The following is a 16847-nucleotide window of genomic DNA, read 5'->3' as shown; positions in this document are numbered from 1 at the left end:
TTGGTAAACGTCCGCAGAAGCTTTGCTCGTGACCGGTCCCGGAGTAAGCGTGCGGAAAACCCGACAGCCTTCAATGCCTAGGCATTGCAATAGAATGGCCCTCTTCCGTACCTGCAATTTCTCGTCGAGTCCGGTTGCTTGTAGAAAATTTTCGAAGTCCTCCTTCCATTGGTGCCATGGTACAGGCGGTTGTCCAGGTACTTCCAGGAAAAGGCCCACTGGCGATAGCGCAAACGAATCCATCGCCTGACACGCCTCCCGCGCGTGACTAGCCGCAATCCTGTAGTCGAGATGGCCAAATGTCAAGCCGCAATCCTGTCGACTGCGCCAGTATGTGGTGACGCCGCGCTTCGGTGCCCAGGAGAGGTAAGATTCCGGGGCGGCGCGTGCCACCAAGTGACCCCCGTTTATTCTGATGACGATGTTTTTATACAGATGACAGTAGGTTGTGCTCGTGATGAAATAGCGCCCTCTATACACAACAGCTAGCGTTCAGTGTTGGACTTTAGTTGTTTCGTGAGCAGATCGTTGCGGTTTAAAGTGGTTACTTTTTCGAGGGCCATATTAATGGAGTTACCGGGATAGTTTCTTTGAATTAGCATTCATTTCAATGAATGTAGTTCGTTTAAGTAGTAATTATCATCACTACATATTTTTCTAAGCAGTGTCGCCTGTCCTGCAAACGTTCCTTGCTTACAATGTTTCGGATGATGACTGTTAAAATCTAGGTATTGTTGCTTATCCGTTGGCTTTCTGTACAAGGAAGTTTTTAGTTTTCCATTTAGCACCGACACCGTGGTGTCGAGAGAATAGACTTTCAATTGTGAAGACTAACAAAAAAATTAAATGCTACTATGGTGATTATTAAGATGCAAGATGAATGATTGGAGGAGTGAGTCTGATCCATGCTGCCATATCATGAAGATATCATCAATATAGTGAAGGTATACGAGTGGTTTTTTCGGAAATGAATTTAGTATTTTAGATTCTAGAACTCTCCTGAATATATTCACTTAAGTCGGCGTGAAGAGAGTGCCCATGCAGGTTCTGAACATCTGCAGATAATAGAATAAATCAAACTCGAAATGATTCAAAAATTAGAACTAGTTTAAAGAGCGATGGATAAACTTCAGAAGCATGCGGGCAGGGATTGTTGATTAATATTTGAGAGAGGGCGTCAATACCTTCATCTACAAGAATATTAGTGTAGAGTGCCATGACATCAAGTGTGACAAGTATACAGTCATCTGAAAGGTTGGTTTTTGCTATTAATAAGCTCAATTATTCGGAGAAAGTGAGGTGTGTCCTGCAACAAAGGAAGCTGCAGGTCAGGAGGTCTGCTAGGTGGTGGTTTAGGAATACTGACATGTTTTCTGTGGGCGTATTATTGTTAGAAACAATTGGCTTTCCTGGTAAGTCTGTGATAAACAATTCACACGGCTTCTGCAGAAGCATTGTTCATTGATTGCACAAGCAATCAATGAACATAAATAAGGCTAAATGGCCACCAGACAGACATAGGCAAAAACCTCTCGAAAGCAGCTTTCCAGTATTTCAATCAGAAAAACCATATGTTTGAAGAAATTAAATTATATATTAAATTATATATTAAAGTATATATTCTTCAGTCAAGCTTTAAATCATTGAGGGACAGGAAATATAGACAGGCATATCTAATCCATAAATTTAGAACATTAGAACCAGCAGGAATAAATATCTCTAAAGGAACGTTAGAATCCCTTAAATATATTCCCTCTGCACCATAACTAATCGGTAAAACAACCTCATATAGCGTTAATTGTACAGTATACTCACAGCATGTGTACACTTTACTCCCCTCCGCAACAGCATAAACTGCAGGTGTTTTCCCAAACATGTTTCCTCCTTATCACTGTCCACTTTTGGTTGGCTCTAAACCCTTATTTTCAGGGCATGGCAGGTGTGGTTCACTTGACCTGTTATTTGGTTTCTTTGTCCATCTCCCCTTAGTGCAGACAACTTTTGAGAACTGTTCCTGTGGAGATGTATTCCTTATCAGGACCTTTCGGAATGCCTGTCCCCTTTCAAGAAAGGTGTGTCAGAATTGAACCTGCTTTATGTGCTATACCCCATTGCAGTTCTTTCTGTTGCTGCTGCTTTTTATTTTCTTTTTTAGGTGCGTATACCCAAGAAACATTTTTTCACTCCTTGACCTACTTTTATTTTCCCCCAACTCCCTCCCCAGCTTTTCTTCTTCGAAAGCAATAGCGTATTTAAACCACTGTCAGTGATGATCGCGTTGCCCAGACGAAAACAAGGCCACTTGGCGAAACGTTGGCTCGACTTGTGAATTGAAGCCCCTTCGCCCTTTTTCAGTGCTCTTTCTTATCATGACTAAGAAATGAGCACCGCAAAATAAATCATTCAGAAGCAAGCATTAATTTCCTTTCAATAGTTTACACGGGCGATAACTTAACCATGTACAATGTTGTACAATACTAATGCTCAACAATATATATTCTTTATTCTTTTGCGCCCTTGATTAAAGATCAGTTGCTAGTCAGCCTCGTGCCCTGTTGTCTTCCCTAAGCGTGTTTTTCTGTTAGGCTGTAGTTCCACCTTTGATATGAACCAACTAGCTCAGTTCAGCCCACATCGTCTGCAGGATCAAACTCCCCAGAATCAAACTCTGCGAGAGTGGCATACATTCACTAAGCCGTTCACCGATCCTCCTGCAAACAGCGAAGCTTCGGCGTAGATTCACGAGTATAAAATCAAATACGTGAAGGAGGAAAACAAGGAAAAGCTCATCACATACCCTCATGCTTGTGTCTTGACGCGAGCGCTTTTTTTTTTCAATAATAAATTTTTATTCCTTTTTATTTTGTATATAGTTGATGCGTGGCGCGATGCAGCTTGCTCAATTCACTTGCGTAACATTCCTTCCTCCATGCGTAACATAAAAGAAGACGTTGTGTTAAGTTAAGTTAATCTCGTATAAATATAATCTTGTAAATAAGTAATTGTATATACATTAGGCAAACCACAAAACTAAAAACTGCCTTATTTAGAATCCTTCTGATAGCAAAAGCAGCATGAGGTGGCGCCACCAGTACCATCGCTGGGGCAGCGGCTCGTCTGGCCGCCGCATAAGATGCAAACATCTGACTTCTTTTGATCGAATCAGGCAAATTCCCCGAACAAATTTGGTATTCAAAAATACTAGCGACAAAATGCCCTTTCTGTGCAAAATTTGAACGGCGAGGATTCCACGGTTTAGCTGGGAGAAGCATTCTACATCGCGCCTCTAATTGTGCAACGCGCTGTACTTTCGTATAGCAGGCGAACTGATTTGTAAGCCACTGCATCCAGTATCACCTGCGTCATTTATTGGCCTCTTTTTACCACTTCCAGCATGGTGTCATGAATATCAAATCATATTTTATATTGTTTTGGTTTGGTTTGTGGGGTTTAAAGCGACTCGAGAGACACCGTAGTGGATATTGTTTTCTTAATAAGCCTAATATCATGTAAAAGTTCATTTAAACAACATTTATTTGAAAAATTAAAATATTGTTATAATACAATACATTTGCTAATGTACATGAATTATAATACCATTTAAAACTCAACCCTACAACGTTAATTTTGACTGTTATAGCTAATACTTTATATCATGCAAGCAATTTACATTACATTTCTCTGAAATTGTTTTCATCTTCGGTGCTACATGGATAAATTCGCATTTAGCACTGAAAGACGGTTTTGCTGTTGCAGACGAGTTGCTGTTATGTTAGCCTTGAAGAAGCTTCGATGTGATCACTGCTCATTGAGCTTTTTTTTCTATGCCTATTCTTGTACAGGGTTGGGAAAAATTCGGATTAAAATGGCCAAAAGTAGCTACCATGCCCCTATGTAAGTCATATGCTTGAACGTTTTCTGAGCGAGTGTTTTTTATATAAAGACTCGGTTTAAGTGTGTAGTACTTTGACGACATGCCGCACAGCATCTATCTTCTGTGTTCTTTCATTTCGGGGCTGCACTCACCACGAAACCCGAGCGACAGCGCGAAACCAGGCAAAAGCCACCCGCCGCCACTGAAGTAGACGCGGAGCTAACAGTGAGCAGGTCGCGCCCCTTGCGGCAGCGGAGAGCGTAACTCAAGGAGAAACGTTCCCATTGCTCCCGTGGCGATTGAGAAGGCCGTAAGAAAGAGCGCGCGCTCTCCCCCGAGACCGGCCGTGGTAGGCCATGGTAGAATTAGGTAGGCCTTGGAAGTTGGAGTGTTGTGTTGTGAGCAGCTTGGGCTGCGTGTGCAGGTGGGATACTGCGCTGCCGCCGCTGTTCTGAAACCTTTGGATTGAGATTTAAGGCACGGACTGTCATATTTTGGTGTTTTTCCGTTTCTTTTCTTATTAGTTTACTTTGTTCCCGCCAACTACATGTAAATCATGGATATCATAGGCGCCGGCAAGCGCTCGCGTTTTTCAATGACGGACGACATCGAGCTTCTGCGCGAGGTTCGCAAATGTAACCCATTTGCGAGCCATGGGAAGTGGCACGAGATCGCCAAGGCTCTGAGCGAGTTTTCAGGGAAAACATTCACCGCACGTGCTGTGCGCGAACGAGCGGAGCTAATTATAAGCCAGTTCGCAGCCCAAGATCGCATGAAAGTGCACAGGTAAGTCATTTCGATAGCAAATTAACAGTAATATAAAGGTGTGGCGCTAAACTTTTAAACTGTGATTTTGGTTGACACACAGGTGCAGTGCGAAGCAATACAACGAGCGACAGCAACTCCTGCAAAACGTCCTCGACGTCGTAAGGGATCGCGGGTACAAAATAAGAAATGTTCGGCGCTTGAACTCCTCCTCGGCGGCACAGGCTCAGGAGTCTGTCTCGGAATCTTTTATATTAGGCACGACCGACGACAGCTCATCTGAACTGTGTAAGTGCGGCCAAAAGCCGCCCGTGGAGCGGTTACGAGCACTGCTGTAAAATTTATTTGGCGCCACAGGTTTGTGTGTGTTTAGCTTTTTTTTCACCGCCGAGGCCGCTATCTTATTGTTTCTGTCACGCGCATGACGCAATTGCAGGCACCCACGATGAATCGCAATCTCGGGTACAACTGTATATCATTGAGGAAGACAGCAACAGCCTGGGTTTACAACAGGAGGGACAGTCTGTACAACAGTTTACCCCTTGCACCATCATACCTAATGCTGAAGCGGGCAGTGATCAGCAGCCTACGGCTACAGCTCACGAGAGTGAGCCACAAACAAGCTGTGATGCCAGTTCCTTGCAGTCAAGTACCCAAAGTGAGCTGCAGCATGGTAAGTGAGATCTACACCTGGTAGCACATTTTTCGTGTATATAAACGAACAGCATTGCAAAATAACAGTGCGTGGCTTTTGCAACACTGGAATTGTCAGTGCATCAGTAGCGGCAAGGTAATCCGCCTTTTGCGTGAGATTTCTGCGCATGCGCGAAGTCGTAGCGGCGACCGATGGAAACACATTGGACGGCGTCGACGGCGTTCCTCGGCGCCGCCAGTGCACGGGGGCTGGCGGCACCGGGCGGCACGGTGACCGTCACAGGCTTGGCAAAGTGATGCCAACCACATTTGCTGCATACGGTTGCCACTCTCTAGGCGTGCCGAGATGTAAGACGCGGTTTTTCAGGTTTCCTTCGGCGAGCCGCGACCAACATCAACGTGAAGCTTGAATTAGGGCCGCCAAGCGTCAAGATGCGAATGGCCGACCTTAGCAACCGACTCCGTACTCTCGACTGTGCGAAAAACACTTCGTAACAGGTATGTATGCATCTAAAAGAAATGTGCAGGATGAAAAGTATCTACCGGAGTTTGCACCAAGCCTGTAACCCACCAGTGATAGCCGCAATGAGCATTTGTTCGGCACGTGTTTACTTTATATACGGCGGAGCCTGATGGCGATGTATTTTGTCATTTGTTTTCTTTATGTGCGAAGGGGCCGGGTAGCGCAGATATCACAGGTGGCTGTGTACGCTAGACCGTAATATTTAGCATGTTTTATCACGACTACTGCCTGACTAAAAAGAAAAAAAAAGATTGGGCGTTTGTTGTGATGCACCGCCGTTCGTGAGCCGAGTGGTTGAGCTGGTCATGAGGCTTGCGAACGGCAGTGCATTAAAACGCCGTCTTTTTTCTTGTTAGTCAGATGGCAGTCACAATAAAACATGCTAAATATTATGGCCTAGCGCACACAGCCGCCTGTGATATCTAAGCTACCTAGCCCTTTCGCACATAAAAAAAAGAAACAACAAAATACATCGCCATCAGGCCCCGGCGCAACTAAAGCAATCGCGCACGAAAGAAATCCTCATTGCAGCTATCACTGGTGCGTTACAGGCTGGGTGCAAACTCCAGTAGGTACTTTTCATCATGCATATTTCCTTTAGATGCATACATACCGTTTGCAACGGCAAGGAAACCGCCCAGTACAAACGAGTCTCCTGGAGGGTTCATGCTCATTCACTTGCAGAGTGGATGTGCAGGATGAAAAGTATCTACCGGAGTTTGCACCAAGCCTGTAACCCACCAGTGATAGCCGCAATGAGCATTTGTTCGGCGCGTGTTTACTTTATACCGACATGCACATCCGATATGTAGGAGATGCACATGTGCCACCATGTCGTTGATTCTGCAGAAATCGCGGCGGAGGCAGACAGGTTGTGGATCCTTTCACAACAGAATGACCATTCTCTGTGCACAAGGAACCTTTTCACTACTGCGACCACATCCATTCTGATTCCTGAGGGCAGAAACCGGCTACAGCGCTGAATCATCCGTTGCCAGAAAAATGCCGCGCGTTTCCTGCAGGTGTGCATTCCGGCCGGGACAATGCCCTTTTCAGGGGGTGTGTATAAGTGCCTCTCTGCCGAGCTTCGTAGATGAAATCCTATAGCTGCACGCTCGTAGATGACGCGATGAGGAAGCGACGCCCATTGCACCATGCCGGCGCCGCGGTGACCGCATTGTGCTGAGTAACTCAAGACACCCCGCGCATATGCGCCGCTCGAAAGTCACAGGAGACGATTCCACCTAACTCTGCAGTATTAACAGACCCCTGGCTGCTTTGCCCTTTGAGATCCTCCCTCTCTCTCTCTGCCTCTGCGCTCTCCTGTCTGTCGTGAACCTGCACGCTGAGAGCGTCTCATTCTGTCACGTCGAACACGGTCCGCGCTACACGCTCTTACAATACGAAATGAAAACGCTGTATACTGCGTGAATATGATATACTGCAATCACTGTCACTACTTTCCTCCTCGAGGCCAAAAAAGGGGGGAGCTTTTGCTTTGTACGTGCGTTGGCGTGGCCATTTCGTATCGTGCGCTTTCGCGTCGTCTGCTACACTGCCGTCCAATGTGTTTCTCGCCCGCTCCCGCATGATGGCGCCACATCCTCCCGCAAAAGGCGAATTCGTACAAGGCTGACTTCAACCACAAGCACTTTCACGAACTGCAAAATGTCCACATTGTTAAAACATGCTGCAAAAAAAACGACCAATGCACAATAAGCATTGCAAGAACAAATCGTTTTGAAATCACCAGGATTCTGTGCCATTATTAATTACTTGAGGAGTTTAGTTGAACATGTTTTTACTCTATCAGAATTATAAGATTTAGATATGTATGCATAATGTTTAACCCTTTCACTGTCGGCTGTTTCTGACCGGGACACACCCTCAGTGTCGGCTTGGTTTCAGAGAACGAGCATAAGTCGAAAGAGAAAAAGATGGAAAGAGGCTAAAACACTCGTGTGCTGCTGCTGCTAACGGCAAGCTGTCCTCAAGCGAGGGCACGTGGAGAGAGCGAATGCAGCAATCGAGTCATATGTCAGTCCGAGAGAGGCAACCGCGTGCGGCCCTGAACTTGCCACGCCGTAGCGGAAGCGTGACAAAGAATAAAAATAAAAACCTCCAAACCTGCCGCAGATGGCAGAACAAACTTTGAACCCATAACCGCACGCGCGCGCCAAAGGATCGCTCGCTCGAGAGAGTAGTGTCATGGAGCGACCACGCCCCCTCCCACGAGCAAAGAAGGGCGGGTGCGGTTGCACTATACTCTTCCATATATGTGTCATATCGGCGCGGAGCGAGCATATCAGCTTGTAGAAAGATTCAACAGATGGCGGAGCAAGTCCAAGCGTGGTAGCTTTACGGTGAGGAGCGAAGATTTGAACGCAAGATATAATACGTACGGGTACGTTATTGACACTGCGGGGAGGAAACGCGAATATGTACCGGTACGTTCGTGACAGTGAAAGGGTTAAATACAAACTTAGATTTCTATGCAGTAGGCTAGCCTTAAGGCGTAGCCATTACCTTTCACTGCCTGCATTTCATTAATGTATAGACTCAAAGTGCTAGTAAAAATGTAGCACCTTATAGCCTGTCAGAATCGATTCGTTAGCTGAATATGGATATTCAGGTGTCAGTAGACTGAGGTAAAATTAAATGTAACGTTGATTAAGATATGCACTCTCAAATAATTTATGGACATAGCTTAAGTAGGACGACAGTGAGGAGCAGTAGATGCAGATCAAGAATATACCAGCTATGATGCCAAATGAGAATGAGACAAATGCATCCTCCTCAGTAATGCACTGTTGGCTTTTGTCAATGCCAGGCTTATATAAGGTGATTGGGGAACAGGAGAACCGCTCGCGGCGAGAAGCGCACCTGCTGCAGGATAAGCTTGCTGCCGCGCATGCGACAACAGCTGCAATCTGATTGCAGCTCGGATGTTGCTGCATTCTCAGTTGGTAAATGGTTTCTTCAATTTGGCTGCACCAGGTCAAGAAGTGCAGCATCACCGTCCTCGTTTTCCCGGTCCCTATTTTCCCTGTCATGGTGCAGGACTAATTCTGCACGAGTTCTTGTTCATCATGCATTCACTCCAGAGAAGGCGCAGAAGAAAGTGCAGTATGGCGTATGTGACGCTAGGCCAAGACCATTTTTTTTCTGGCACTGGTCTTGACCTAAGGAGACTGGTAGCTGTGAACAGAAAGCAGTTGCGATCTAGTCATTTTTGCCATGCGAGCATTATTTAGGTGCTAAGTGATTACGAAGTGAAAGACCCGGCAGAGTCACACTATACCGTGTACAGCAGCTCTGCAACATCACACTTGTTGCCCACAGAGTGTACAGACATTTGTAACACCGTGCATTGAGGCATTGTGTCTTTTCAGCAGCAGTGAACTGACGACCGGAACCCTGGATTTATTACCGCTGAACCAGTTCTCGCTAGGCAGTCTGATTTAAACAAATACTCGTGGCAACGGCTAATAACATTAATTCTCTAGTAACCAGGCACATGAATGGCATCTTTACAGACTGATATAACGATCGTGCAGCCGCGCGTACGTTGGTGAACTTGTCACAGTCAACATCACTGTCGATGGTCATTGTCACTTTTCGAGTGCAGTAGTTCTATGGCAGCTTCGAAATTGGCCATAGTGGTCATTGTTATGCAAGTGATACATTGCCATGTGCTGCGCGCACATTAATTGGCGTCTGCTAGGTTACTGAGTACTACACTTGCTTACTCGTTTTGGTAGCTGCCGTCGCACTCATGTTGGAACTGTCACTGGGCACTCACTTGACCGTTAGGCACTGCTGCAGCACTTTTCAGAACTTGACAGTGCAAGCCAATTGAAGAGCCCTAAAAAGAGCTGATTTTAAACAAATTGTTGCATTGTTGATTCCACAGGCACAACCGTATGATATTTCACCATAAACACTGTTTGACGGCTGTATAGTAACATGACTGTAGCTGTCTTGCAGCAAACATTGTTACATCAGGCAGGATACAGTGCTTTTCAGTTACTGGGGGATGTGTGCTATGAATGCAGCTTGTGTGCAAGGTCAGTTTATATTTCCTCCCCAAATCTCAGTCAAGAATAGGGAGCTAGCATTCTCTGCTCGATGCGAAAGAAAAATTAAAAGGACCATCCTTACACCACTTGGCTGTGTCACAAAAGTGACACTTTGATCAATTGCTTGGAAGTCGCTATATTATTACACGCCTTTTAAAAGGAAAACATTGTTTATGATTTCTGCCTTGCTGTAAGTAAACCTTCACATGTACATCTGTTGTACCTGCCGCAGTTCGTTCCCATTCGATAGCAAATATAAGCAAATATATACTGATTTCTGAAAACATTTGTGCATGGGGAAGATGGTCTGCAGCATAACTAGGTCTTAAGCACATAGTTTGTGCTCTAGATTAACTGCTGGCAAACTTTTAGGCCATGCTGGAAAAGGGGGAAAAGAATAGTTTTCGAAGGCTTTCCCAATGTGCCGGTTTCTTTCGCCTTGCTTGAAAGAGCATAGTTATTTTATTCGCTAATGGATCAGTGCAGCTCATTCCAAAGGAATAGCACCCATCTTCTCCAAGGCGAAAATATCATCAGTGTGAAAGGGAGTTAAGGAAACTTATTACAGCTGGAATCATCTGCGCATCAACTTAGAATATTTCATTTCACATGAGCCGGACATGACTGATACCTTCGTCACACAAGCAGATTTAATGTCATTCAAATTGAATGTCATTCGATGCATCGAATGTCATTCGGTTTCTTTTGGTGCTACACGGTAAAATATAATGTCATTCGCAAATGGTAGCAATTACGATCAGCTATAAAAAAATACTGCACTTAAAGGGTCACTGTCCAGGGAAGGCCCTTTTAAGCAAGGGAGCCCAGTGTTTCGATCAGGTACCGGAGATAGTCTGTGCAAAATGCTACAGTGACACGCGCGCCGCAAAGCATCGAAAATACAATTCAAAGCTCTCTCATGCCCTCCTTTGGGAAGCCAGCTTCTCCGTTTCCTCCGCTGGCCCGACGGGCCACAGTAATGACGTACGTACCGCGAACGACGTCCATTGGTCCGTCTCGCTGACTGACGGGAGAAGGATGGGTGTCTACTGCTCGCTGCGCGCTTTTCCCTCGCCACAGCCAGACTGAATCCAGCGGCGCGCGCTCCCTCGGCCGTTTTCTTTTTTTTTTTTTTCACGCTCGCGGAGTGCCACGCCCCACCTTCCGCCAAACGCGGAGGAGGAAGGGGAATATGTCTTGCGGAGGCTAGACTGGCTAGACGACCTCGGGCAGGAGAGTGAAAAACCTTTGCGAGGGAACGGAAGGAGAGAAGCATGACAGAATCGGGTGATTGTGGTGGCTGTAACTGCGTTATTAGTTACTCTTTTCAAAAACATTTTGCGGACTTGCGTTCTAGGGGCGAAGTCTCAGTCACCAGGGAAGAAAATATTTTCCACCGGAGGGTGGACAGTGGGCCTTTAAGGAACATCAGTGTACATAAAAGACGTTTGAAATCACTGTGTAACATTTTAACGCTGATCAAAACATTTCTGTGCGATAATTCAAGCGAACATTACTTTTGGCTGTGTTGTAGCACTTCAGCCATAAAAATCCAAGCCAAGTATCGAGTCACCCGCAAATTCGATAAATGTAAATCACGGTGGAAGAAAGAGAGGTGCTCCGGCGCCGCCGCGAGAAGCGACCGCTTAGTGTGACTTTTACGCATGACGCGGCCGCCAGGGGCAGCACCGGTACTGGGGGTCTATCTCGTCGCTCGTTTCGCTTGCGTTTCTATGGGCGCGCCTGGGACGGGCGCTTGATATTGGCACATAGGGGCGTTCGCCAGCTTGGAACAATGTTTTTTTGGTTGAAGGTATGCACCTTTATATTCCTGCCAATTTTCTGGGTTATAATTCGACTCGGAGTTGCATGAATGTTTTCTTAACTGATATGCAGCTTTGCGGTTTACGACAAACACGAGTAATAGAATATTTTCTGAAAGCACTCCTGTGAGCGGCGTGTAAAAATCATTCGGAGTACACGACGACCATGTGAGCCTTCGCAGCTGCCAACATATGTGCAAAATTTCAGGTACTGTCGCTCCGAAATAAAAAAAAAAACGAAAACAGTTCCGTTCGCATACTCCGATGTTTGAATCACTTCTCGCCATTCTTTTTTCCAGCTGATAACAAAATCACGCTAATGTCCTGATTTATTGCATTACAGACAATTGTAGAAGGCTTTTGCTGCAACAAAATGTAAACATGCAAGAAATTTAAACAGCGGAACCCGTAGGCGTGCCTTTGCTCGCATTTCTTTTTATTACCATGCACATGTGCGTGTCGAGCATTACAGCGCAATTTGAAAATTCCATGCAAGATCAAACAAAGGATGGTCGGCCTTACCAAATATACCAAACCATACCTTACCAGTATACCAAATTATAAAAAGGATTGATTTTATAATTTGGTATATTGTTGACTGATGACTGGAAAAAGATATCTGCAATTGGTGTTGCTGCCAATTTTTTGTTTCGGGGCACTGGAAATTAATAACGAAGGAGTGGAGTGGGACGCGGTTATGTTTTCTGCTGTTTTTGAGAACTTTTGTTATTGATTATAGAAAGTATAATAAAGTTAGGTAGCTAAAAATGGTCTCACTAAAAATATGCTAGTGTTTGTTTGTACTCAATTTATTTTGCTTTTTGGGAAGTGTTGGTTTTTTTTTATTTGCATGAACAATAAAGGAGAGGGGGCCGCATAGCGGTTCCAGCTACTTCTTCCCACCAAATTTGTATGAAACACCTGGTCTGTTTTTATAATATTTTTAAAGTATAATAATTGATTCACAGTAAGGAAAGGCACAGTGTCTGTCACAAATGCTCTGTCGACACCTGACCCGCGCCTTAGGGGAAGGGAGGAAGGTGAGAGTGAAAGCGGAAGGAGAAGGCTAAGGAGTAATTTCAACCACTCGGGGATCTTTAACGTGCACTGACACCGCACAGCACATAGATGCCTCTTCTTTTCGCCTCCATCGAAACGCAGCCGCCAGTGGTCGGGATCGAGCCCTGGTACTCGGGCAGAGTAGTCGGGCATCTTAACCAGTGCACCACCGCGGTGAGGCGAAATCGGCCCAGGAAGTGAAATTGTGTCTATTTTGCAGTCCTTTGTCTCAAGAAAAGCTTGTGGTAGAGCGGCAATACTTCCACGCTATGTTCTCAGCATATTTATCTATCAAACTGCGAAAGCTTATATTTATGTAATGTTTCAATACAGACGTATGATCGCATTAATTTCAAGAAAACAGCGAACAGTGAAAATTTCTGAAGACAAGTAATTTTTTGTATATCTCTAAAACGTCTGCCTATTCTCCTTTACTTCAGCTTTTAAATTCATTGCAAACATATTGCATAATTTCGTTGTGCTGGTAATTACGGCCACTCCAATAACTCCCTTGCGCAAGCCTCAGTGCACGACGCAGGCTTGAAGGTTCTACGACATTTGTGAATCGCAAACTATTTTTCAACTGTGGCAGAATATTGCACTTAGTCATTTATGTCTCCACGTTGCAAATTAGCTGGCAGACACCATAGTGAATGATTCAGATATTTGTACGCATGGCGTTCCTGATGCGCTTGTGGCATCGGCCAGCATAGAGATGTTTTTCAAATTTTACCTTAACCAAAACATGGATTGCACAAAAATAGGATAAAGTTCAATGAGCAAGCAACATATTCCAAGTATTATTAGTGAATCAAAGAAATTGTGAAGGTCATGGAGAACTGCCTCATTAAAACAGTGTTTCTTGGCTGTAAATATTTTTATCATTCGACGACGCACATTACCTTCTTTCCTGTGCACAGTTTCTTTGGTTCTTTCATTGAGTCCAGGCTATGCGTGCCGGCATGAAATGTGAACTGCATATCGAACGCGCGGCAAAAAACACAGTCTGACCGTGTGGATGCCGTCATCTGAGATAGGCACGTGCATCCAGCTACAGATAGCTTTGCTTTTCTTTGTGTTTGATACTTCGCTTTGCCACTGGAGCGCCACGTTCGTTCTGATACCATCTGGCGCAGCGCAGTTTCTCATGTGGCAACGGCTGTCGCACCTGTGAGGGTGAAGCGGGCGCTCAAACCTCCTCGACGGCGCTTTGATCTTGCTTCCTTCACCACCATGTTATCGGCGTCTGGTTTCCGTGCGAACAAGAGGCAGATAGAATAGCGAAGCTCTATTGCACATGCGTTGAACAGCTACCCAAGAGGCATTTCACCGGTCATGAAGCTGCTCTTTAATTGGCCAGACAAGGCAACAATCCGCTAGAAGCACGCCCGGTGTGCGCTCCAGAGCAGCGAGCACAGCGTGTCGTCTGCTAGAGCAGACGACGTATCTCTGTTTGCTTGGAAATGAAGTTGTTTAGTCAGTGTTACAAAAGTTTCTACCTACACAGAAGTCGGGGTGCAAATATCGGAAAAGAAATATCTAAGGGTTGAGGCCTTTTAATGCTGCTTAAAGTAGGAAATTATCAGCGTGCACGCCGGTGCTCCATAGGCATGCCAGCAGAAATGGCGAAGAGGATGGCCCTCAGAACATGTGCTGCCCCTGGCGGCGGCCCTCTCTTCCGGTCACACTAAGCGGCCGCTCGCTCGCTGCAGCATGGTCGCGCCATTGGAGCACCTCTTTTTCTTCCACCGTGATGTAAACAAACAATATGGCTGAATACAGTGGAGCACGAATACACAGTGTGGAGTCGCACGGAGACACGTAGAGCATGTAATTGACGTCCAAACTGTGAGAAGCTCAGTCACAACTATAAATAATTCCGAGATAAATACGTGGAGATGCGGCCACCAAGGAACAAAGAGCCCAAAATGATCATGAGTCGCAGCCATGACTGCACCACTGCTGTTACCGAGAGTAATGCCGTTCCGCGAGAGCCTGCAATGTGAATAATTTTACACCTAAATTAACAGGTTTTAAAACAAAACTCTAGAAATATAATTTTTTTAATTTCACTGTGCACAGAATATGTTCTGCGTTACTTGTTTCTGCTGCATATCTGGTGTCAAGAGTACACATTCGGTTCGCAATCGAATGCGAATGAGTTCCTCAAACTCATTCGATGAATGTCATTCGAACCTAATGACATTAAATTTTCTCGTGTAGCAGGGCAGTAATGTCATTAGGTGCTATGTTAATGTCATTCAATACGAATGACATTAAATTTGTTCATGTGACAGAGGCATTAGAATGGCTCTCTTCATTTGCATTCTATTCTCTTTATGTCTGACCATCCCTCTGATGAACATTTTCTCTACCTGCATAAACATGCTAAACTTAGCTAGTTCATGACTGAAATTTCTTGTCTTGCATGAGTAGCACAACGGATGTACTGTGCTCATATTTTTTAGTGCACTACTTAACATGGTCAAATAAAACCGTTAGTCTTGCTTGCATAGGTGTGCACAGAGTTCTGCATTAAGAGAGCGACGTTTAGCCGCACCCCCCCCCCCCCCCCCCCCCCCTTTCTCCCCACTCCATAACATTGCATTCACAATTTTATCTCATGCTACGTCCTATGCTCTTACATATTCTCGTGAATATTCAGTTAAGCGAACTGTCACATTGGGTCTGTTGAAGTTCATTGAAGTGAGAGTTTACTATAACAGTAATATGAGCAGACCCATTCTTCAGACCTCTTTTCTCCAGTGTTGAGGCTGGCTTATGATGCATTCCGCTTCACATGCAAAGGGTTGCTCATTTCTAACAGCTATGCTAATCACAGTTCCATCTGATTTTTGGCTTCATTGACCAAAAGTGACTCTGGCTATGAGGGACGCTGTGATGGAGGCTCTGGGAATTTCGACGGCCCGGGGTTTTCTTTAACATCCACTGACATATGTCGCACAGCACATGAGCACCTTGCTTTTTTCTTCAGAAAAGTGGCCAGGTAAGAAGGTGGTAGTGAAAGAGAGAGGTGCTGTAATGGTGGACTGCGGAATAATTTCGACCACCTGGGAGCATTTAGTGTGCACTTGCATTGCACATTTGGTCCCATGTTGTTCGGTCCAGCAGTTGAGCACCCTAACCACCGAGCCACCACAGCGGGACACAAGTGTTCCACCTGTAGTAAACTTTAGTTCATGTGCATGAAGTTCCTGTGATGCAGTTTGCATTGTTGCATGCTTAACTGGTGTTGTGGATTGTCCACTTCAGGGAAAAGGAAGCAAGACTCCGTTGACTGCGAGTTTCTTGAGAAGAGGATGAGGCATGAGATGCTGATGAAAGAAAAAGATGTTATGGTTGAATTGAGACGTTTGGAACTTGAGGAAAGTCGCCTGTCATGGGAAAGGGAGCGAACCCTCATAGAGGTGCGTTTAAAGGAGGCAGAATTAAGCCGCAAAGCAGAGAAACATGCTGCACAGCTCAAGATGCAAGAGGAACTGCGACAGGAGCTTGCCGAAGAACGCCGTCGTGCTGCATCCCAACAACAAGCAGTGATGAATATTGTGGAGTGCCTGCTTTCAAAAATAGATAAACTGTAGTGCAAAAAAAAAATAAAACCAACAAGAAACGGGAAATTGAGATCTCCAGCATGAACCAGCTCTGCTATATTATCTAATACGGCTCATTTTAAGAATAAACAACTTTACAAAAGGTTATGGAAGATAAAGTTATTTTTAATCATTACTACTACCCATTTCACCTGGGAGATTTAGGCTAATGACTTTTTGTAGTATGAACATTGATGCGAAAACATTTGGAAGATGCTTCAGCGTCCTCAATAGAGTAGAGACACCGAATCTTTTAGTGTATTCTCGCTTTGGCACAAATGTAAAACATTAGTAGATATGGGCCACTGCATGAATTTGCTTTTGCTCAATGAATAATTTAGAATTGAATTTCTTCAACGACACACTTTGGCTTCAGTTTGCCAAATGATTGTTACAACTTCATAAGTGAGTATAGGCACCGTGCACATCTGACTCCAGAGCCCGTGCATTTACAGTGTT

General features: G+C 45.0%; 1 protein-coding gene and 1 long non-coding RNA gene across 2 annotated transcripts in view; one reads left to right on the top strand and one right to left on the bottom strand.

Moving 5' to 3' along the window:
• Positions 1-2993, bottom strand: part of LOC146187938 (uncharacterized) — a 47876-nt gene extending 44883 nt beyond the window's left edge. The window contains exon 1 of the long non-coding RNA XR_014707456.1: positions 2798-2993. This is a non-coding gene — a long non-coding RNA (uncharacterized LOC146187938). The remainder of the gene's footprint in view (positions 1-2797) is intronic.
• A 1207-nt stretch (positions 2994-4200) lies between these two features.
• Positions 4201-16427, top strand: LOC146187937 (uncharacterized). Its single transcript, XM_084603568.1, has 4 exons — positions 4201-4660; positions 4743-4927; positions 5076-5312; positions 16051-16427. Exons 1-4 carry the CDS (start codon positions 4431-4433, stop codon positions 16377-16379), a joined length of 981 nt encoding a protein of 326 aa, XP_084459694.1. The 5' UTR covers positions 4201-4430; the 3' UTR covers positions 16380-16427.
• Positions 16428-16847: the final 420 nt, after the last annotated feature.

This window comes from Amblyomma maculatum, chromosome 5 (assembly GCF_055883805.1).
Source record: "Amblyomma maculatum isolate TAMU_Amacu chromosome 5, ASM5588380v1, whole genome shotgun sequence".
In the NCBI taxonomy this organism is placed as follows: Eukaryota; Metazoa; Arthropoda; class Arachnida; order Ixodida; family Ixodidae; genus Amblyomma; species Amblyomma maculatum.
Note: the sequence above shows the minus strand (reverse complement) of the source record. Positions and strands in the feature narration are given on the sequence as shown.

Excerpts from the sequence above, each read along its gene's own strand:
- LOC146187937 (XM_084603568.1), top strand. The coding sequence starts at position 4,431 with ATGGATATCATAGGCGCCGGCAAGCGCTCGCGTTTTTCAATGACGGAC. Across the intron at positions 4,928-5,075 it reads CGACAGCTCATCTGAACTGT|GCACCCACGATGAATCGCAA; the intron begins GTAAGTGCGGCC and ends ACGCAATTGCAG. Across the intron at positions 5,313-16,050 it reads CCAAAGTGAGCTGCAGCATG|GGAAAAGGAAGCAAGACTCC; the intron begins GTAAGTGAGATC and ends TGTCCACTTCAG.